This window comes from Taeniopygia guttata, chromosome 9 (genome assembly GCF_048771995.1).
Source record: "Taeniopygia guttata chromosome 9, bTaeGut7.mat, whole genome shotgun sequence".
Taxonomy (NCBI): Eukaryota; Metazoa; Chordata; class Aves; order Passeriformes; family Estrildidae; genus Taeniopygia; species Taeniopygia guttata.
This window is the reverse complement of record NC_133034.1, coordinates 14,388,467-14,411,749: the sequence shown is the minus strand read 5'-3', so window position 1 is coordinate 14,411,749 and position 23,283 is coordinate 14,388,467. Positions and strand designations below refer to the sequence as shown.

General features: G+C 36.0%; 1 protein-coding gene across 4 annotated transcripts in view; it reads left to right on the top strand.

Moving 5' to 3' along the window:
- OPA1 (OPA1 mitochondrial dynamin like GTPase) overlaps positions 1 to 23,283 on the top strand; it is a 49,134-nt gene that overhangs the window by 13,199 nt on the left and 12,652 nt on the right. For all 4 annotated transcript variants that reach the window (XM_030279862.4, XM_030279859.4, XM_030279860.4 and 1 more), the window contains 22 exons: positions 1,429 to 1,482; positions 2,539 to 2,643; positions 3,551 to 3,637; positions 4,518 to 4,631; positions 4,958 to 5,038; positions 5,440 to 5,514; positions 5,840 to 5,911; positions 6,057 to 6,156; positions 6,715 to 6,845; positions 7,356 to 7,428; positions 7,520 to 7,592; positions 8,330 to 8,445; positions 9,033 to 9,097; positions 9,691 to 9,767; positions 10,013 to 10,178; positions 10,694 to 10,846; positions 11,435 to 11,543; positions 12,174 to 12,253; positions 13,090 to 13,230; positions 14,549 to 14,665; positions 15,908 to 16,001; positions 16,323 to 16,433. In XM_030279862.4, coding sequence (XP_030135722.1) covers positions 1,429 to 1,482; positions 2,539 to 2,643; positions 3,551 to 3,637; positions 4,518 to 4,631; positions 4,958 to 5,038; positions 5,440 to 5,514; positions 5,840 to 5,911; positions 6,057 to 6,156; positions 6,715 to 6,845; positions 7,356 to 7,428; positions 7,520 to 7,592; positions 8,330 to 8,445; positions 9,033 to 9,097; positions 9,691 to 9,767; positions 10,013 to 10,178; positions 10,694 to 10,846; positions 11,435 to 11,543; positions 12,174 to 12,253; positions 13,090 to 13,230; positions 14,549 to 14,665; positions 15,908 to 16,001; positions 16,323 to 16,433 — 2,194 coding nt within the window. The remainder of the gene's footprint in view (positions 1 to 1,428; positions 1,483 to 2,538; positions 2,644 to 3,550; positions 3,638 to 4,517; positions 4,632 to 4,957; positions 5,039 to 5,439; positions 5,515 to 5,839; positions 5,912 to 6,056; positions 6,157 to 6,714; positions 6,846 to 7,355; positions 7,429 to 7,519; positions 7,593 to 8,329; positions 8,446 to 9,032; positions 9,098 to 9,690; positions 9,768 to 10,012; positions 10,179 to 10,693; positions 10,847 to 11,434; positions 11,544 to 12,173; positions 12,254 to 13,089; positions 13,231 to 14,548; positions 14,666 to 15,907; positions 16,002 to 16,322; positions 16,434 to 23,283) is intronic.

Sequence of the window (23,283 nt, the reverse complement as noted above, 5' to 3'; positions counted from 1 at the left end):
ACACTTCGTTTTCCTTTTCTTTCCTAAATTTTCTTGCTTCTTCTGGCTTTCCACATAATTCTCTTTGCCTCCTGTTTTTATTTTCCCCTTATATCTCTGAGCTGTTGGAGGTGTATGTATATGTAAATATTTATTTACATATAGCAGCTTGTTGCTGCATGCCTCTGTTCAACTAACCCTGTTTATGATGTACTTTTGCTACCACTGAACTAACAGCAATGAAAAATTAATTTACAGCATTTTGTCTTTGATCTTTATGAAAGAAAATAATGGCAATAAGATGGAAGTGTCAGCTTGGATTTCTTTCTGTAAAGTCTAGACATAATTCTTCAGACTTAACAGCTAAATGATATTGACCACTATGGATAATTGTGGATTATATTCTTGTAGTCTGTAACAACTGTTGTAAAGTTTTAGTAATGGAATTAATTTATGTCTAAATAACAGCTGTCCTCTGCATATTAGATAATAGTCTCTTCCTCATTTGGAGCCAACTTGAGTTGTAAATGTTACATGGACTTTATCACATGAGCATCATTTAAATATTGACACACTCAGTAATTGTTTAGGTGATCATTTTTTCTAAATTGGATATTTCATCAGTCAATCATCAGATTTTATTGTTTGTAAATATTTACATCATAAGAATCTGTATTCCATCATTAATGCTTTTTGACTTTGTGTTATTAAAAGGGGATTGTTTAAAACATCTTTTAAGATGTTTACTGCATCTTGATGAACACATTTTAGGAACATTTGGCTTAGAATGTTTGTTAGTGCTTGATCTTATTATATTAATTCCTTGAATCTCAAAATCTCTTGTACTATAATATCCTAATTTTTCCAGTTTTAGTGTAATTTAAATAATATCGAAATAACCCTTCAAGATTGTCCTGACTATCTAAAATGTGTGATGTTGTGTAGCACATTTATAATTCTGACAAACAAACATGAAATAAGAATGTTAATGAATATTCATAAGTAGTGACTACTCACCTGAAAGTATTTTCTGTAGCAAGCAAGCGTTCAGTGATTTTATCACTTTAAGTTGGTGTTAATTCAGAAAGAGGATATACAAGATCCTGAGGGTTTGACCCCTAAAACTACATTTAGTTCATTGGCTAGAAATATCAGCACCATATGAAGCTGCTTTTCCTTAAGCCCACTTTCCCAGTATTAGGTCTTGAAGGGTTAATTTTTAGATTTGCATGTACTGAAATTCAGGCAATTCTTTGATGTAAAGCTCCTGTTGCAGATGGGGCTTTCCATCAGCTTTAAATTTCAAATGCTGATTGAAGAATTTTACTTGCTGTAAAACGCATGTCTAGGCACTTTTCTTATGTGGAATGAAGCTTTCAGTTTCTAATTTGGTTACTTACAGTGCTTAAACTAAACAAGTGATGGTAGCCATGATTTTTTTTTTTGCAGGTTTCTGACAAAGAGAAGATTGATCAACTTCAGGAAGAACTACTACGCACTCAGGTGACTTTTCTGCGTTATTGATGCCTTAAGTAGTGATTTATGTGCAGCAGACTCAGATTTACTAGACAAAAGCACACCTGAAGTATATTTGGTAAAAATGCAGTGCTTTTTTCAATCTCTGAATGTATCAATGCAGAGTCCCCTCTGTTGGCACAGACCAAAGGTCAGTCTAGTCTGTTCTTCTCTGACAATGACTTACAGAATGCAAGACCTCATTCCAACCAATTTTAATCTCGCCTTGATTAGCAAGACAGAACTAGTTATTTGTAAGCTAGATTTTTTCAGGGATGATGCACATCAGTTGTATTTGTTAATGTTTTGGTTTTCATGCTCACATTAATGTACAATTAATCTTTTATCTGCAGGCTTCTAAATTGATTGGCTCTTGGCTCAGCTACATTGTTGTATAAGGGCTTTCCTAAACTCATTATATATTTGCTAGTTTTGAGTGCATTTATTACTTACCTTTTTTTAATAACCTATTGAAATTTGTTGGTTTTTTTTTAAAGTACACTCAGGCCAAATACTTTTCCACGTTGTAGAAAAACATTTTCAGAGTAGATATCAAAACTATACACATCTTTCATCTTCAGAGTACTACTGCAATCTCCTAAATAGGGCTAAGCTGGTACAGTTGTCTCAATCTGAGGTTTTATGCTGAAGAAAGGGTCTAAATGAGGCTTGCACATTTACGTTCAAGCTTCATTTTGATTGAATGGCTGGTTCCCACTGACACTGATTTCTGTCTGGTTCCATATTTGTAGATTCTTTGAAAATTATGCTTAAGATGCTTTAATATTGATATTTGTGTCCTGAAATTTGAACAGTGTGGTCTTATAAAAATTTCTGAAGCAAAAGGGTTGCATTGCAAATAAAAAGTAATTTTAACACTCTTCTCTTGGTGACCTTGTATTCTTAATAACTAGTGATCACAAAGGTTTCTGTATTTTTGAAAGACCTGCCTGAAAGATTGTAAGTTTTTCATAGGTAAAACTTTGCTCATATGAATCTCCTATGTCCATAATTACACAAATATGTTTGTACTACTTTTTATAGCTCAAATACCAAAGAATGCTTGAGCGATTAGAGAAGGAGAACAAAGAATTGAGAAAATTGGTACTGCAAAGAGATGACAAGGGAATCCATCAGAGGAAGTTAAAGGTATGTGTTACAAAACCACATTGAAATATAATTATATCGTATTTTCCATTATGCTATTCTAAATTGCATTTGTTAATGCATAGATAAACTTCTAATATTTGTTTTAAGATACCTCTATTAATTTTTTGAGTCATTAGGACTTTTATACATCCTTTATTTTTTAACTATGTAACTTTTGGAAGTGGTTTCAACTGAAAACCACAAAGGAGTTACCATGTCTAACTAAATAACTTACCAAGTGATTGGGAAATGTGGTTTGTTTTTTTCATGTAGCTTCACTGTATTTTCAGATAATCTTGCTTCCAACTGTTTTTGCACACACAGTCTGATACCTTTGTGCATTGGGTCTCATTGAGTTTGGTAGGAGTAAATTATGGGGTCAGGGAACATAATTTAATGACTGTATAAATCCAGTGAGACTAGCTTTTGTTTTTGTCTGCCAGCATCCTGAGCATTTTTAAAATAGATGTTTTCTGCTCCTCTGTGTCATTTGTTAACCAATATGGATCTTACTCTTTCCTCTGGGATCTCAAAGATGAATCTTACTTGTGCATAATAAGTTGGATAACTCTGTATCCTTGTTAATGTTTATTCATAAACTAAATAAATCTAGATTTGTAATAAAAGAAACTCAATTTAGCTTAACTTGAAAGCTGCAAAGTTTGCACTCAGTTGTTCTCTTATGTACATAGGAGCTCTCATTTTCCTCCTTCATCCACAGGAGTCAAGTAGTGACTTTACTGTGTATTGTATTTCATAGAACAAAGATCTGTGCTGCAGTATAGATAGCTGTGGTTTCAAACCATCAGGAGAAAGTAAAAACATTTTTACACCAATTTACAGAAGTAGTAGTCTGAAACGCTTGTTCTCTTATTTGGCTGTTTTCTCTCTGTGCTTCTTTTTGTAGAAGTCATTAATTGATATGTATTCTGAAGTACTTGACATCCTGTCTGATTATGATGCCAGTTATAACACTCAAGATCACCTACCTCGAGTAAGTAGATAACAAGTTCAATGATTTTTACTGAAACACCAGTTTTACAATTAAATAGAGCATTTAATTATATTCCAGAATAATCCAGAGTTAATGTTAGGCTATTTTCTCGTAACTCCACCTTTTTGCTTAAGACATGTCTTTCATTTTGAAAGCAATAAGATAATTTTGAATATAACCAATTTAACCAGTCTAAGCCTGTTTTGGCTCTTGGATAAACCCTGTCTAGATTCAGTTACTGCTGCTGTGTTCAGCTTTTTATTTTAAATGGTTTCAGTCTGTGCACCCCATCCTCCTCAGCTTTGCAAAATGGTTTTGTTCCCACTGTATGTGAGTGGAGCTGAGCAAGTAAGGTGCCCTGTCCATCTCCCCACAGCATGCTGCTGTTGGGGGGAATTTGGGAAGGAATTAGCCTGACCACTGGTGTAGGAGAGAGCCAGGAATGCTTCCAGGCTTTCACAACCACCTGTAGCATTGGTGGCTTCTATAGGAAGCCACGAAGATGGAGATGCTGGGGATTCAGCTATTTCCAGGCAGAAGCTGCATCTACCAGATGAATCATGTTTTGCCTGCTGAAAGGATTTTGTACAAGAAAAGAAGAGCTGCCTGCCACGAGAGCAACAAGACCTCCCTTTCTTTCTTCATTAGATGCCCTGGCAGGGTGCTTTGTGGGCTGTGCTGTCTTAGGCACAAGTCAATTTTTTTTTTGCTTGACTACAAGGTAGTACTTCTTCAAAGATTCCATCTGTAAACCAGTGCATTTATTATCAAGCAGAATACAGATGGTGTTGATACAGATGTATGTCTTCCCAGTCAGCTTTTGTCTAAACTTCCAAAGTATCCTTCCAAAAGCCAATGGCTGTTTAAACTTTCATTTAAGGTGGTGGTGGTTGGAGACCAAAGTGCAGGAAAAACCAGCGTGTTAGAAATGATCGCCCAGGCCCGCATATTCCCTCGAGGGTCTGGGGAGATGATGACGCGTTCTCCTGTCAAGGTAAGAAACATCCTCACCTCTGAATCAGCATTTGCGGTATTGTTCTCCCTCTGATTATGACATTGGTTGAGGCATGCATGTACATAGGTTTATAAAATGACCTGTAAGCAGGACAGTTTTTTCAGCCAATGGCAGAAGCTCTGCAGGTCTGTATATGATCTGTGTGTACTGTCTTAGTAGCAGCAGTACCATTTAGTAATTTTGTGCTAAATCAGCATTACATATAATTGTGTTTCTACAGAGGAGAGTGTACATAGGCCATGTACTTCTCATGTTTCTCTGTGTTAGATTTGCTATACTTTCTCATTAAAGCTTTTAACATTTAGGTGACCCTTAGTGAAGGTCCCCACCATGTGGCTTTGTTCAAAGACAGCTCCCGGGAGTTTGATCTGACCAAAGAGGAGGATGTAAGTATAATAAAGTGACTGGAAGTTAATGAGACTTCTAGTAATTCTCTGAATAACTTTGTGTCTCTGTGATCTCTAAGCCTCTGTTTAATTAGAGTGAAGGAAGTTTAGTGGGCAAGGCATTGTATTAGATATTAAATTATCTCTTTGGCTGTCACTGAAGTGGATAAATGTTGAGTGCTCCTTGTGCCAAGACACTTTTTGAAGCACGAAGAGATCTGCAGGTAATCTGTCGTTTAGTGCCCTCCCCATTTACCAGACTTACTAAACATGCATTTGAAATAGTAGTTATAAACTGAGATCTTCATCTCTAACTAAAAGTGTTTTTCTGTGTAGGTAATTTTTCTTCTATCATAGTTATAAGGAGTTTTTTGTTTGTTATTTTGTTTTTCTTGTAACAGCTTGCAGCTTTGAGAAATGAAATAGAAATCAGAATGAGAAATAGTGTGAAAGAAGGGTGCACTGTTAGCACTGAGGTAAGACTTTTCAAATATTTCATGGTAAATATCTGTATATGTTTTGGAAGTATTCTTCAACTGGGGGACTGTGATGAATCCAATCTGCATATACTTCGTATTTTGCAGTACACAAAGTGTATATGGACTGTTAAAATCAGTTTATAAAACAATACTGCATTTATACTTGCATTAAAAGTTGTACTTCTTATTTAAAATGACAGGTTGTTGCTGAATAAAATGTGTGTAAATATGTGTTCATATAGTTTCATATATTCTGTTTGTCTGTGTAACTATATTCAAAGTAGATGGTGTATAGACTTCTAATTTCAATTTTATTTCACAGACCATCTCCTTAAGTGTGAAAGGTCCTGGTTTGCAAAGAATGGTACTGGTTGATTTACCTGGAGTCATTAGTGTGAGTATGCAATAATTTAAAAAATGAAGACACATAAATGAGGTAGTGTTACTGATGAGAACATTAGCTGCTGGGGTTTCTTTAACATGTTTTTTTCTTTGTTTTTCTTTAAATCTTTAAATTTATCTCCTTGTGCATATTCAAGACTGTGACGTCAGGTATGGCACCAGATACAAAGGAAACTATCTTTAGCATCAGCAAGGCCTACATGCAGAATCCTAATGCCATCATCCTCTGTATTCAAGGTACTAACAGTCTAAAAAATTATTAATTTATATTTTTAATCATGGTTCTTATGCTACTCTGGACTCTGTTTTCGTTGCAGCATGGCAGGGTGGTAGAAATATTCCACGTGTTTTAATGGTATTTTTCCTTTTGTGATAGTTTGTGTAGTGTAGAAAAGAGCATGCTGTGAAATGTCTGTTTATAAATTAAGGCAATCTGTGCAAAATTTGTGGTAAAAGCAACTTTTTGCTAAGAGTTTTTTTAGCATTAAAGAGAAATTGTGGTGCTAATAAAATTCAAATTTTCCACAGAAGTGTTTTTGGAGGTAGCATAATATAATGTTGAATATTTTGAGTAAGCTGGTGCTTGTTGAAAACTTACCGAACTACAATGAACTGCTTTGTTTTGATTCTGGGAACAAAGCAATTTTTCCACTATGTGTGTCCAAAAATGGAACATAACTCTACTGGGTTAAATTTGTAATGTGAAACTTACTTGATGATGGCTACTGTGTTTTCAGTACTTTTAGATTGCATAGTCCCTAAAATAAACTTTGTATTTATTTGTATTTATTTTAGATGGGTCAGTAGATGCAGAGCGCAGTATTGTCACAGACTTAGTCAGCCAGATGGATCCCCAAGGAAAAAGGACAATATTTGTGTTGACAAAGGTTGATCTTGCAGAGAAGAATGTGGCTAGTCCAAACAGGGTGAGTTGAGACTCTTTTTCTCATGTTATGCTGGCTGAAGTCATACATGGTAAAATACTTGAGATGCTGGCAGAGATATTGGACCTCACCTGCGTGTTCTAGATGGTTTTGAGTGATTATTTCTCTATTCAGTATGATGACTTTTTGGTGGTTGTTGTTTTAATCTCTCTCGGGCCTTGCTTTTAGTGATCAGCTATGGAACTTCAGTCTCAGCTTGCTACAATACTGATTCCTTTCATGAAGGTGATCTGAGCAAGTTCCATTTCCCAAAAAGGCTAAGGATATTCCAGTATAGGCATTTTGGTTGTGTTTTGTGTTCTGCTGTGTTATGCCTTACTAGATTTATGCCTTTATTGTTTTCAATCTCGGTAAAACTCTTAGTCTCATGACAACCTGCTTCCTCCTGTAGTCTATGCACAGCTATGATTAGATCTGGCCTTAAAGCTGTGCTGAAGGAAAGAATGTCTCTGTGCAAAGTTAATGATTTTTTTTAATCCTTTATTTTCATAGATCCAGCAAATCATTGAAGGCAAACTGTTCCCCATGAAAGCTTTGGGTTATTTTGCAGTTGTTACTGGAAAAGGTAAAGAGAGCTCTAGCTCTGATTGTTTTGTCCTTGGTAGCCCAGAAAGCTGTCTAAATGGAACTGTTGCAGCACTCTTTTCTTTCTGCAGGAAACAGCAGTGAAAGCATTGAATCTATTAAAGAATATGAAGAGGAATTTTTTCAAAATTCAAAGCTTTTAAAGTATGTTGCTATTTTGTTATTGCTATTAAGATGTGCCTGTGTTGGTAAATGCTAGCATCAGGTTTTTTTTGTGGAATTTAAAAGGATTGCAATGTGGAAGCACTAGTTGAGATTTAATATGCTTAAATTAAGTACCATGTTGAGGTGACCAATTTATCCTGGTTTCCTAATGCTTGCTGTAAGTCAGTGCAGACAGATGGGCATCTTCATGCAGCAGCTGATTCCACTGCAGTTCTCGGCCACTCTTCCAAGGTTTGTGTGTCTCTCCATCAGCTCTACAAGAACTAAGTTTCAGCTAAGCACTTAGAGCTGAGAGAAGTGAATCTAGCACAAAAGTGAGTGTTAGTGCCTCTAAACGTCAGTTGTCTTGGTGTGACCATATTGTATTCAAAGGGTTAGTTTGTATTCTGAGGGAAGCTCACTGAGTGGAGTTTTGATTTCACAGGCTGGTATTCCTCAGGAAAGTACAGTACATGATCTTTGGGACTGTAGTACCTGCACTGCAACCTGTAGAATAAAAACTTATTTAGGGTGGCGTTTTTTGTTCCTGTGTTTTGTTTTGGGACTACTTCCCCTTGCTTTAGTGATGATCTACACTAAATATTTTAGAGGAAGAGACTGGAATTTGGGTTAGGTACACAGTTACATGTTATTTTCTGCTCTGAGAAGCAAAGCTTTGTTCTAGAGAGGAGAATAAAGGTAAGCAGAGAACTTCCTCTGGCTGTCTTACTTTGCAGGACAAGTATGCTGAAAGCACATCAGGTAACAACCAAGAACTTAAGTCTTGCTGTCTCAGACTGCTTTTGGAAAATGGTGAGAGAGTCTGTGGAGCAGCAAGCAGATGCTTTTAAAGGTAAACATGTTTGAAAAAAAAAAAGGAAATAGCAACCTGTATTAAACAGTTATTTCTCCCATTTGTATGTAATGTTTTGCCTCCATGCTTGGGCAATTGTTTCATATGTTTGATATGATCAACATTTCCCATTAATTGATAATTGCCCCAGGTAATTTCTAGTCAAAAACTAAAAAAGTAATTTATGTTGCAAAGTACTACTTGCTCTAAAAACCAAAGGAGTAAAAAAGTATGAAGAATAAAAATCAAGTTGGGTTTTTTTTGTGGGCAAAACACAGTTCTTTCACTGGATTAAAATGTTTAAAATGGCTTCCTATATAAAGGTACCATCTTGTCAGCCAGGGCAGAGCTGGAAGTTGAATGAGTCCACTGTGCTTTTTTAATGCATGAATTCTGCAATTTGTAGACAGAGTATCTTGGCAGAAACAGAAAAAAAATTCTGCTTATTTGCACACACACTTAAAGTTCTTGTAGAGTTTTTCATAACCAACATTTGTGGCAATTTTAAGACCTGCTGAACTTCTGAGGTAGTTATGAAGTGCTTATGGACAATTAAAAAAACAAGGCCCTGTTTCTGATTTTTGCAGCCACACGTTTCAATCTTGAGACAGAATGGAAGAACAATTACCCGCGGTTGCGAGAGCTTGACAGGGTAAATTACACTACTGCTATTACTGTGTGCTACAAAGGGTTGAAGACTATGAATTAAAATTTATGCCTTTTAATTTCATTTATTAAGATTTCTTAAAGTTAACGTAAAATACTGACATTTCAACATGTTGGGACAGTGTAAATTATTATAGGGAAAGGAAATACTGTTCTTAAAAACTGTGATGCTTCAGCACTTAGGTCTTTCACTCTCCTAGTATACGGTTACCTGACCTAGCTTGCCTCCAGGGACAGGTCACTGTTTCTTTGTGATCATGACAGAACTGGCAAAGAGAAGTTACATTCTCTGGTCTACCAGACAGAATAACAAAACAATTGGGATCTCATTTTGTAATTCTTTTATAGAAATCCTGAATATTGAAATGCCATGCCTGGACAAAGGCATGCAAGAGATGGAGGGGAAAATGTATGGTAAACCAGGGTAGCTGATGATATGCACGCACATATTGTTCAGAACATGACCAGGAGGTATCATTTGATGCTTAAAGGCCCTAAAGAAAAGTTGTGGGATTTTTTTCCTTTTTGTATGGAGACATGATCAAACTACACTTAATCTTATTATTTCCTTTTGCACAGAATGAACTGTTTGAGAAAGCAAAGAATGAGATTCTTGATGAAGTCATAAGTTTGACTCAGGTCACACCAAAGCACTGGTACAGTAATTTTTTCTAATTTTTTTTTTTTTTTTTTGCATAATTTACTAGGAGAAGTATGCCTTTAAAATGGACTTCTCGTAAACAACATTCTCAATTATAAGTAAGAAACTGTTATTCTTGGACAATGTATTGTGTTCTTGTGATCTGTAGTCTTGTTTTCTCTGTTCCTAACAAATTGAATGCACACCTATTAGTCACTTCCGTACTGGAAATCATCGCATGTGTTCTAACTCTCATTTTAGGGAGGAGATGCTTGAGAAAACTTTATGGGAAAGGGTATCTACTCATGTGATTGAGAACATATACCTGCCAGCAGCACAGACTGCAAACTCGGGGACGTTTAACACCACTGTGGACATCAAACTGAAGCAGTGGACTGACAAGCAACTGCCTAATAAAGCAGTAGAGGTGAGAATTTAGTTATTTAAATTAAAAAATCAAATTAAAACTTAATTAAAATTTGAAATGAAAGTATAATTCCAGAGAAGTAAGGTGGTGTTTGAATGGCTGACTGTAGTTCTTTTAACAAGCCTACATGTCAGAAAAGGGTGGCAAGATCTTGATGTCCCAGAAGCTTCAGAGCAAAAACATTGTATTTTGCTCTTCTGGTGAATTTTGCTTATTAAAGAAAAAACCCAAACCTATTTTTACAATGTTAAAAAAAAACCCTCAAGTAGGTATATTCACATTTAATAGATTTATGCAAGTTAACAGACTTCTGCTTGATACAAAGCAAAGTTTAGTGTTGCTTTTATTAGTAGTGGATAAAGCAGCAAAGGAAAAGTCGGTGATTTATGCTTGCAGGAGTTTTTTGGAAAGTCTTCAGATTTTCATACTTGGAAGAACTGTAATAAATGTGCCTTTATCAGCTGGTGCATTGTGTAATGGCCCATATCAGGAGAAATTGTTTGCTAACTTTACAGGTGGCATGGGAGACTTTGCAAGAAGAATTTTCCCGTTTCATGACAGAAAAAAAAGGAAAAGAGCATGATGATATCTTTGATAAACTGAAGCAAGCTGTCAAAGAAGAAACTATTAAGCGACATAAATGGAATGAAAGAGCAGAAGATAGCCTGGTATAATGTAGTGGGGGGTTTTTTTGCCTTGAAATGTTTTTATTAGAGTTGAATAATCGGTATTTTTGCATTCTTTCACTGTAATCATAAAATTATTGTTGTTATGTCCATCTCACATTTTCTATATTATGTGTTAATTCAGTGTTCCTCATTTCATTATTAGCTTTTATTAGTTATTGCCCTAAATAGTATCCAATAAAACTGTTTTAGTTGGTTCATGAACATCCTTCATAACCCACTGGCTGCATAAGGGTGAGAGTTGCTTGGCATCAGCTTATTTGTTCTGTTCAGCGTACCCTATAAAATAACACAATTTCATTTCCATCTTCATAGATTCTATAATCCTGAGAGATTTCATATATTTTGCTTTATTTTTTCCATTATTTATACAGGCTGTAGAAAAGAGTCAGAGGCACACAAAAATAATTTTGGCAGTGCTTTCAAAGATACCTCTTGAATATCTTGTTTATGCCCAATATAATCTGTTTTAGCAGACATTAAAAAATTAAAAGAATACTAGAAATGGGTTATGAACTGAATACTGAATAAATGCTTTACTGTGTGCTAAGGTGACATTGTGTATTGCAGCGGGTGATCCAGCACAATGCTTTAGAAGATCGCTCAATATCTGACAAGCAGCAGTGGGATGCAGCCATTCATTTCATGGAAGAGACGCTCCAAAGTCGGCTCAAAGACAGTGAGTGGTGTCATGTATTCCACTCTTCTTCCCTTTTTAATCTGAGCCAGTCTTGATAGCTCGCTTCACTGAAGGGCAGCCTTCGTATCAGCCCAACTGACACAGTGGTGACTGCTTACAGTGGTACTGATACTGATAGAAAATTTAGCAAGGTACAGCCTCAAAAGCTCTCATGCTCTTGCTCTTAAAATGAGGCAACTGAATGAGAAGCAGTAGAGATCTTTAGAGTCAAAAAATGGTCTAAATTCACATGTAGAACAGGATAAATTCAGGGAAAATAGTTGGTCTGTTTATGGTTTCTAACATAATCAGTTATGATGCAAGTTGCAGCCAAGGTAAGATTTTTTTTAAATGCATGACTTGGAACTAGGAGGGTTGTCTCAGTAGAGGGTTGTTGTGTTTTTTATGTACTTCTTGAAGTATCTACTAGTTGGAAGTACTTTTTAAATTTTAGTAAAATACATCAACCATTGCTTAAAGTAAAATACACTTGACTTAACTAAGTGTGATATATTTTATGTTCTTCAACATCAAATATTCATTCTTGCTCATGTACTTAATTTTGGAAGTATAAATTTGGCTGGTTGCATATATTTTGTTTGATAGTTAGTTTCATAACTCCTTTTTCAGCTGAATCTGTTATTGAAGATATGGTGGGTCCAGGCTGGAAAAAAAGATGGTTGTACTGGGTAAGCCGCACCAAAGAACAGGTAAGAGAAAAAAATAATAAAAAATTTAGATTATTACTTAATAAATTTTCAAAACTGCCAATTCTCTTTACACTATCTAGATGACTACAAAAAAAAAAAAAAACCCTCACTTGTCATTGTTTTAAATAGTATGGAGAATTTAGTATACTTTTTCCGTGCTCCATCTACAGAGTAACTTGTGAACTGTTTTCCATTTTTCATCTGAATTACATCTTTGCTGTTATGTCATTGACCTGTGTATTGAAGTTCTTGCAGTAGAAACAAATACCAGTTTCTCAAACTGATTCATACTTTAAAGAAGTAAGTGGAATTAAAAAGGATAGAGTAGGAAGTAATTGTTTCAGAGAAAGGAGTTTTACAGTCATCTATCTGCACCCAGCTATTGGAGCAAGGTAGTGACTTCAGCCTCTATTAGCTGACTTTTATGAACAGCAGCTTAAAGGTATGAGCTCATGGAGAGTTCCTGCTAACTAATAGTCAAAATTTACAATTTTAATCAGTGTCACAAGTGGTATGAATGTGAAACCTGCTAGCAGATATTCATGTAGGGGCAAGCGGGTAACACCTATGATTTTTTTTCACCCTTCTGTTCTTGTTCTGCATTTCTGTGTATAATGAAAAGGGAAAAAAATTGAATTGACAGGGAATTATCCATTAAAATGCTATATTTGATGTGTCTTTGCATAAATTCCTTTTGAAGTAACTTTAAAGTAATAGTTAATAGTGTCAGAGGTTTTTCCTGCCCTGGCTTACTAAGCAAATAGAGGGTTTATTGAGGAGGTGCTGATGATCTCTGAGTCACTATAATAAATTCCAACTAATCGTTCCTATCCTAGAATATTCGTAATGAAACAAAACATGAACTTGAGAAATTAATCAAGTGCAATGAAGATCATCCAGCTTATCTGGCAAATGATGAAGTGACGACTGTCAGAAAGAATCTGGAAGCAAGAGGAGTGGCAGTGGATCCATGTCTGGTGAGATGCAGAATTTTAACAGGACACATGGAAGCCCCCTGTGAACATCCTGAATATTTTCTAGATGCCAAAGAAAAGACTTCATCTGAATACTGAGTTTGTAATGCAGATGTTTCCAAACAAGTCACTATGTGACTGTTTGCACGCAATTCACACACTTCTGTTGGCTGGCGGACAAATGCTTTGGAATCTCTCCATTTAGACTGGAATCAGAATCTGCTGAGCAGATTTTCTTGCCTACATTGTAACAAAGCTGGTTAGAAAGTATTGTTTAGATGTAATCAAGGCCTTTGTGAGCATGTTACAGTAAAAACATGCTGTGTATCGTAAAGCTTTCGGTGTGGTTGTATGTGAAGTTGGCAGGTCATTGATACAATGAAGAGAGAGAAAATTTTTTAAAAATACTTAGAAAAAGGCAGGATTTTTAGAGTTTTCCAAGGGATTGTATTGTACATCTGAAATGTTCTGGGAAATTGCATATTTCATTGCAGTGAAAGGCCTCTAAGGGTAATTAGACCTCTCATCTAATTAAATGTGAGATTTTAAATAAATGAAAATTCAGACATTAATGAGTAATAGATGTAGATTTTCTATAGCAGTGATTTATTTTCTGCAATAACTTTGGCTACCTTTGCACCGTTAATAAATGCACTTCTTCTAGGAAGAAGAGTTGTTTTAATATCTGTTCCTCCTTTCCTATACAGCACATACCATTTTTTATAAAGGTCATAGTAATGATCCACATCCTCTACATGAGGAAGCTGAGTGCAAATTGAGTTTTTTTCTAGCTAAGCAACTGATTTTCTTAATTATATTTTATGTGTTTTCCAGAGAGGCATCTTGATACACATGTTTAATTTTGAAGAATTAAAACATAATAAGCCTAATCAAGAAAAGTTATAAATGTTTGTTTATGTAAGACTCATTAAATATTTCTCTAAGCTTTAATCCGGTTTAATTGGTAAATTAATGGGTACAACTCAAAAATATGTTCTCAGTGTTAATGTAAAGAATATTTGCTCGTATATAATTTTAACGTGTTTTGGCCACAAACAGTATTTTTAAGCATTCAGTTGTGTTCATGGAAGAGTAGGTTTTTAAATTGACAAGTCATCTGTAGTGTTTGCTAAGTGTAACTAGCACATTAATCATATCCCAGTTGCCAATAAATTGCTGAGAAATATTTAGATGTCTGTTACGTGATAGGAACAGTGGAATTTGGAGTTACATTTTAAAATTAAATGCAATCATTAATCTAAGCACGATAGTGAGTTTATGTATTTATTTATTTGGTCTAATTTAAATACTCTTTTCCTAGATTAAAGACACATGGCACCAAATTTATAGAAGATACTTCCTGAAGTCTGCTTTGAACCACTGCAGTCTATGTCGAAGAGGCTTCTATTATTATCAGAGGCATTTTGTGGACTCAGAGGTAAATTGAAGAACAGATGTTCTTCATCTACACTGGTATTTTGCCTTAATATTTCTATTTCAGTTGAAAAAAGAATCTAAAAATACTTCAAAGCAGCCTGACCAGATAGCTGGTGTTTTCAGCCATGTTTTACGTGAAGCTTGTAATGGATAAAATGATATCCTGGTGGTAATTATGTAAAATGACCACTAGGTATCAGCCATGACCTAAACATTTGTTTCTAATTGATGTGTATTGAAAATGCACAGTTAAACCAGTAGTGTACAGCTATTGATATGTTTTTGATAGCCATTTCTCCTGCTTTCCCATTGATAGATGTTTACTTCACTTATACAAAAAAAATCCCTGTGGATTTATAGGAAGACTATGGTCAGTAAATGTTTATAGTTAATGATTCAAACCATGTGTGATCAGTGGGAAAAAAATGGACAGCTATGAAGTTTCCAAACATGTCTTTATAAATAACTTTTCCAGTTTTGTGAACCCAAGCTTGTGCAATAAATGACAGTATACTCAAAGAATACACTATTTTCTTAACATTACATTTTAAATCAAAGAAAGATTGCTGGAAAGATAGAGCTCCTCACTTTTTCACTTAATGAGCCATGAAGCCAGAAATATTTGTTACTTTAGAAATACCTTTACCTGTAAGAGATAAGAGAGAAGATCACAATATGGAGAGCGGCCTCATCATGACGCTTAAACTCCTGATCATGTTCCTGTCTTTTTTAAGGTGCCCTAATGTGAACTTAATGCTCCCTCCTGCTGTCCTTGCAGGTGTAGAAACTTACTATTCTTGTTAACAAATACAACCCTTGGCTTAGGTCTGTCTTCAGAAGCATTTGTCATGCAGGGAGGCACAGCCTGGAGCTCAGCTGTTGTCTCTCAGTATATTTGCTACCAGCAGTGGTGTTCCAGTGAGCATTTGGTTACACTCCCCAGCCTGCATAAAGTGTGTGCAAATTGTTTTTCCGTGGTTTCCCATCAAACAGCTCTTTCTGTTGAAAATAGCAGATGTGAAAGTGATGCAGTGCATTAAATAAGGCTGATATGATTATGATGTAAAGTATTTTTGATGTGTTTCCTTGCTACCTACCCCAGTAATTTTGTGGAATTTTTGTGCAAGGTCTGGATATATACACATGAGGTTACAGTTGCTGCTAAAAGTGTCAAGAGATTCTTGTGTGTGTAGGATTCTCTCTGGACATCAGAGGTCTGACTGCACAAGTTCTGTCGTTTCAGCTCGAATGTAATGACATCGTCCTCTTCTGGCGAATACAGCGAATGCTGGCCATTACAGCAAATACACTGAGGCAGCAGCTCACTAACACTGAAGGTAAGGCTCAGTCAGTGGAAGGGCTTGAAACAAAAAATTATCTCCTTCTAAAAAAATCATCCAATAATAATTTTGCTTAGAGGGGAGATATACCCTTTGAAATTTAAAAACCTTTCTCAAAGAATTTCCAGTCTTAATGGCCCAAAGAAGGGGCTTCTGTGTTCAGAAGTTTGCTTTTTCTCCTATCAGAGTAATAAGTATGGTAATATGTATTGTATCTACAACAGACCTTCCAAAAATTCTGTCTTCAGGTCATTGGAGTTGCAAAAGTGTTGCTGCTCAACTTTATTTGCTTGCTTTGATATTTTGTTTTTTTTACAGTAAGGCGCTTGGAGAAGAATGTAAAGGAAGTGCTTGAAGATTTTGCTGAAGACAATGAAAAGAAAGTGATGCTCCTAACTGGCAAGAGAGTCCAGCTTGCAGAGGATCTCAGTAAGTACCCACTCTACAGTGTTTTGGAATGAGCTTGAAATGAAGCAAATTCTACCATTGTCCTTGAAAATATTCAGTGTGTGAATATTTTCACAGACTGAAAACATGAACAGCACGTGAACAATGCGCTGGCATTTATTTAATATCATGCAGATTTTTTATTAAATACGGTCAGATCTTACCGATTCTAAGGTGGACACGGGTAGTATGGTGTGATAATATAATTTACACTAGATGTAACTTCACTTACATAAATACATTGAAAAAATGGAGTTAAAACAGAGTAATATGTAAAGGGAGATTCCCCTTCCAGAGGGATTACAGGAAACCAAACCCAAAAAAAACCAACGAACAACGTAGTGATAAATGAAGTTCCTGTAGTTACATAAATACCTGCATGTTCACATCACAGGTGACCATTCTTCTTAGACCTCTATTTTGTGTCTGATGTAGAAACTAATTTTTTTCTGAAAATGTAACTTGGAATATTTAATTCAGAATAAATTAATATTGTGATCAGTGTTTTTCTTTCAATTAGCAAAGTAATTAGGAAAGTTCTTATATCCAGAGTTCAGTGGGACAGAGAAGCCTGCAATACCTGTTGTTACCTAAGTATGAATCATATTTTTCATTTTTTACATCCAAAATGTAATATAAAGTAAATGTTTTGCCTAAAATAAATTCAAAATCTAAGTATTTTTAATAGTGCTGGTTTGGCTACACTGAAAATACTGTCTTACTTGGAGGTAACAATACCTCCAAGAAATCCCAGTGAATTGTGTTTGTTTTCTTTTAGAAAATGTAATATTTTGGAATTGTGAATAGGAGTTTTGGTGACCTAGGGCAAATTGCCTAGATTTTCTTGACTGATCTCTGAAACAGGTGCTATGACTGCATAATTTTCATGATAGGTACAAAATTTTTTTCTAAACACCCTGTGTTGCTTTTGAAATCCTGTATCAACCTTTATGTAAACAGTCTTTTAGAGCAGGTGGAACATGTTTTACAGCATTAGAGGTTCTCCTCCTCTCTATATATGTTGAGGTAAAATGAGTGGTTAGCTGCATAGTAGGATGTAGACTTTTATTGAGGAAGTTCTCTTTTTCAAGCAGTGCTGCTTGCTGTATTGCTTTGATGCTGGATGCTGAGTTTTTGGGCTTTTCCTGTGCAAACGCTGGTATAGAGTGAACCTTGGTGGTTTTGATTTATCCTCAAGTATTCTGTGTTTTTAAACAAATTTTAAAAACCCTAACATGCCCATGATGTTTAAATTAACATGTCTTTATTTTGCACTATAATTGACTTAGAATTTTTGTATTGTCAACTTAGCTTTTCCCCAGCCTCAGTAATAAGCTCCCATTTCAAAGCAGTGGCAGCTGAGGTCATTATTTTGTAAACTAAGACTAGACCTGTAGGAGCAGCCTGTGTGTGTTCATAACCTGTGGTGTCAGTGCACTGGTATAAATTCTTGAAGTGTGTAGTTTGCATTTCATAAATTACTGTGTAGCAAAAACATGTCACTGCACTATATTTCTTTAAATGCAGGAGGTCATAGATCCCCCACACATTATTCTAAAGAAATAATTGTTACTCGGTACAAAACAATGTATGATGATGTGTTCTGCTTTATTGTACCTGTGGGAAGATTTTAAAAATACCACTGCTTAGCTCTGTACTCAGATCAGCTGTGTTCTTTCTGCATGCTTTTTATTGCTAAGTGATTTTTATGGGAACATGACTGAAAAAGGGGGTTTATTTGCCTTTCCCTTGGTGAATAGAATGCTCTTCTATTGTGCAGACATTTTTTTTATATCCCTGAGACAGATTTTGATAGCATAGGGCATTGAACTCTCAGATGGCTGTAATTTCCTTCTTGTAGCACTTAGTAAAGTTCAGAACTCTCCTAAAGGAAAAAATCCTGACTCTTGAGACACACATTCATAAAGTATTGGTATTTTAATTAGGAAGGGAAGTGATCTCCTGAATCATGAAGTCCAGTCTCTCTATTCCATGCAGCTGTGTTTATATAACCCAGCTGATTCGAATATCTTGAGCTCTGTCTTGAAATCAGTTGTTTGTTGGGGCTCACTATTGACACTGAAAACATGTTCTAGGATGTAATTCTTTTGGTGGTTACAAATAGACTTCTAATTTCCAGTCTAAATTTGTAAATATGGGGCTGGGATTCACTTCCTGATTAGAAACTCTACTTGCAAATGTAAATTATTTATACACCTGAGGTTGGGATGACTCCTCTTGATGCTGATTATATGGGAACACTGTCTCACTTCTGTTATATCAGTCTTTTAGTGGTGAAGCACTGAAAGTGTTTTATTGTTTATTCAGGATACTGGTTAATGGCTGTTACTAACATGGGTGACTGAGTCTGATGATGAGAACTCACAGAGGACTCAAAACTTACTTGAACAGGTTTTGTTGTTTGTGTTCTACAGCCTTGAATGGTACTTTAATCCTATACAAGAATATTCCTTGTATGACATTTATGCACCGAGTCTTGCTACTTCTCACTGTTCATATAGCAAGTTGTATTCTAGGTATTTTAAAGAGTGTAAACAGATCTTTGAAACAAATGAATTTTTTAATGTACTGAGGTTTGCTTTTTCTTAAAAAATAACTTTAAATGTAACATAGATGTATTCCTTAATGTAAGTATTGTCATGATAATTGTATCAGTGAATGGTTACTAAGTTTATGGAAATAAAGAAGCCCTAGGATTAGAGTCCTTTGGGAAGAAAGGATCATAAGGTATAAAAAGGGGCAGAGGACAATATGAATAGCTGAATTGTGAAAATTTAGTTCAAAAATGTCCTAAAATGCAATCACTCTATAAGAATGCTTGTACTGAAAGATACACCTGTGGTTGATATATCCCAGAGTCCTGACCCTGGCAGTGAGCAGGCGTGGGAACAGCATAACCATACAGTAGTACTTGCTTGTTGTGCTCTCACAGCAGCCCACAGTCTGTGGTTCCAAGATTTCCTAATCCTGAGGTAATATCTTTGTGATTAATAGGCATTCATGGAGGTTTTTTTTTCCTCCTGTGAATTTCTCTAATTGCTTTTTGAACTCATGTAAACTTTGGCATCTGCAACATCCTGTGGCAATTAGTTCCAGGGTTCAACTACACATTGTGAGAAAAAGTACTTCCTTTTGTTTGTTTCTGAGCCACCTGCCAGTTTCATTTGGTTCTCCTTAGTTCTTGCACTGTGAAAAACATTCAGTAATCTTTTTCTTTTCATTTTTTTGCCATTCATGACTTCACAGACGTGCATGCTACCTGCACTTGATGTTCTTTTTTCTGATTTGAAAAGTTCTTACGGTGTAGCTGCTATTTGCGTGGACATTGTTTCCTGGTTTCAATCAGCCTTGCCACTCTTTTCCTCTTTCTTAGTTCCACTAAACCTTTTTTGAGGTGAAAGAGCAGACCTTGCACAAAATATTTGCAATGTATCTATGTTATGGATTTATATACCTATATTATGATGCTTTCTGGGTTTTACTCTGTTTTTTTTTTACAGTAATTCCTTTTAGTCTGCTTCCTCTTTTGCCTATTACTGAACAGTGAGGTGATGGTGCAGTGGTCTGTCTGCTACAACTGCCAAGTTCTTGTGTGAAAAGTAACAGCCATGGTACTTCCCTTTTCTTGTCATGTTTTAAAACTGTAGGTACAGGTTTATGCAGGTGAGATCTGTTTATTTTTTATTATGAGGATTCAGAAACAATAGTAATTTGCTATCAGTCTCTTACATGTCTAACTGGATACTGTAGGCTTATTCAGCAGTTGATGAGAGCCTGTTGTAATGCAGTTGTTCACCACTCCCTCACAGCTTTGGGGCGTTGTATTTATTGAAGTTCTTCACCAAAGTTGCCTGTCATTTGGGGAACACAGCCCTGATTTGGATAGCTTCACCAGAAATAGAAGGAATTACATTTACTTTCCAGTTGGCACCTGCACCTTGATCGTGCTCATTGCTGAGGGACAGAATACTTTGATTTGAAATTTATATTTCACACAACTAAGTATTTGCGTAGCTATATCAGTATCTTAAATATGCTGTGTTCCATAAGAAGTAAAATGGGATAGAAGGACCTAAAAGTACAATGGTAAACATTAATATTTTAAAAGGAGAATTTCACAGAAAAACCTCTTGGCAAGACTGCCCTGTTTGCATTGCAGGCTTTAAGGCACAGCTTTCGTCCGGGGGGAAAATCTAATGGTGGCAAGTCAGTCCCTTCAAATTCCTGCAGGTGTTACACACAAGTGTGTGCACCTCTACACAAATCTTCTCCACTTGCTCTTTTTTTTAGATATTAATTACCCTTTATTTCTACAGTACCTTTGAAAATGGATGAGTCAATATATATTTTTTAATTTTATCAGTGAACATTTGCAAGTTTGTACTGTTTTCTCCTGTAATTGTGTTTAACTTTCCAAAGTGAATGATATTGAACAGTTGTGCAGGCTGCCTCTGAAGTTACTGAAGGTTATAAATGTTACATGTATTTTAAAAGGGCGGCTTGGTTGGTTGTTTATAAAAGACAATTATTTGAAGTCACACCTTCCCTAGAACTGTATCTTTTAGTTATGTTCTTCAGTATTGGGTGATACCTTTTTTAAAGGAAAATAATACATAGGTGAAAGACTTCCATTTCAACATGAATAATGTATTTTCTGCTGTTTTATTTTTAACACAAATGACAGACTAGTAATTTCGGCAGAAATACCTGATAGCATGTGGATAAATCATACCTTCCTGTAGACTATTAATAACATGGTGTGAAAAATGCTAATTACTTGGTTTTTAAAATTTTAAAAGTCTAATAATAATAAAATGGTTATAAAAATAGTAATACAATTAGAGTAATAAAATTTAGAGTTAGGACAATTACAATACAATAAAAAGTAAAGAATTAGGGACATCCGGATGCTCTTGGACACTAAGTCACGAAAAGCATGTCTTGTGAACAAAGGAATAACCTTAAAAGCAATAGCCTACTGCATATTCATATATCTCATACATGATGCATAAATTCCTTGCAAATTAAGAACTTTTCTGGTTTTTGTCAACTTCTTCTCCTTAATCCTGGTGGTTCTATAAAGACGGAGAGAAGATGGAAGAATGTTTGTCTTTTCTGATAAGGAGGCAGTAGCTCTTCATGGGCCCCAAGTCACTGTCATCTCCGTGTGCAGAGCTTTTTGATTATCTCATCTCTTGCTTCAGTTAGTAAAATAATCCTACGTCACAGATTTCTATTTAAACATTATGTTGTAACTTAAAACTATATTTAACACGCTACTTAAGAGAATTAATACAGCAGAACTTTCTAACCTTACAAATATAATATTCATTGTTTCATTTGCGAAAAGCCAATTATATAATATGCGTTTTTCACAATGGTAATTGTTGAAAGTGTTGAGTTCCCAGTACAACACTTCGGAGAAATACCTCAGTGACGCAGGCTCCCTCTGTTGTGGCCGTGCCGCTGCTCCGCGGGCCGGACCTTGGGGTGCGCCCCGGCGGTGCCGGTGCCGGTGCCGAGCGCGCGGTGGCGCTCCGCGGCCGCGGCGGGGCGCGGGGCTCCTCCCGGGGCTCCTCCCGGGGCTCTCCCCGGCGCCGGCGGGAAGATGCGCTTGCCTCTCCTTGTCCCGCTTGTTCTCCGCTCCCCCTGCGGCGTTTTCTGGTGTGTATGACATGTAATTTATGAAGATTGTAAAGGACATTAATTTTTTTTTCTCAGCTGCACATTTCTGGTTAGCAACTGCATGGAAAGTACTAGTTTAGTAAGCTTTATTAAGAAAAGACTGTTAGGAATTGGATCCTTTAATCATTTCAGAAAGGAAGTGGATCTTCCAGTGTCTTATCCTAAAGCTAAGTGCCGTCTCTGCCTATTGCAGTAGCATCTAAATCATGCTAGGTGGTGCACATAGATGTTGAATGCTTCAGGTGAATCCAAACTTCAGGCAGGCAGCAGGAACTTTGCCGTTCACTTCACTAGAGTTGAAATCTCACAGACCCAAAAGAAATACATATGTCTTATCTTCATTTATTTCTCCTCCTTTTAATCCTTTTGGACAGCAAAACTGTGAATGTTGCAAAGCCACAGGATAAACAATACATAGTACATACAAAGCATCTTTCCTAGGTCAGCATTCTATTCATCCAATATCCTGTGTCCTCTCAAGCTGGAAAAGAAAACCCAGCTCTTCACCAAGTTATAAGTAAAACCATGTGCACAGGAGAGTCATTGGCAGGAGGTGGGAATGCCTGTGGAAACTTGATTCTGAAATTGCTAGGAATTAATGTGAATGGATCAACCTCCAACTTCATTTGTCAGTAATGTTGACACCTGTACAGGTGTCATGGGCTAGCTGAGACTTTGTTCTGCACAAAAGCTTTTTGAAACATTTGAGGAGTGAGCCCTCACATGAAGAAAATACAGCTTAGGGCCATTTGTTTCAGTTCTGTCATAAGTTTGTAAGCTATGAAATGTAATAGTTTGCAGAACTTAATTATTTTCTTGTAAAGACTAAAACATATAAAAACTAAGCAAACCAGAGTTACAGTGAAATACTTTCAAGTTTTATATCTAAAGTCATTGCTTCTCAGTCACAGCATTAAATTTTTTATTTACTTTTTCTCTTTTGAATGTAAGCCATTTGCCAGCTTGGAGCATGAATGATTTACTATCATATAGTCATATAATAAACTTGCCATTTTAATGGAGGTAGAAAGCTAAGGTTGGCACTTCCATATGCAAGTTGCTGACTCAGGACCTGAAGTTCCTGTGATTTGGCTAAGCTAAGTGGGTACTGTTGTGACTGTTCTGT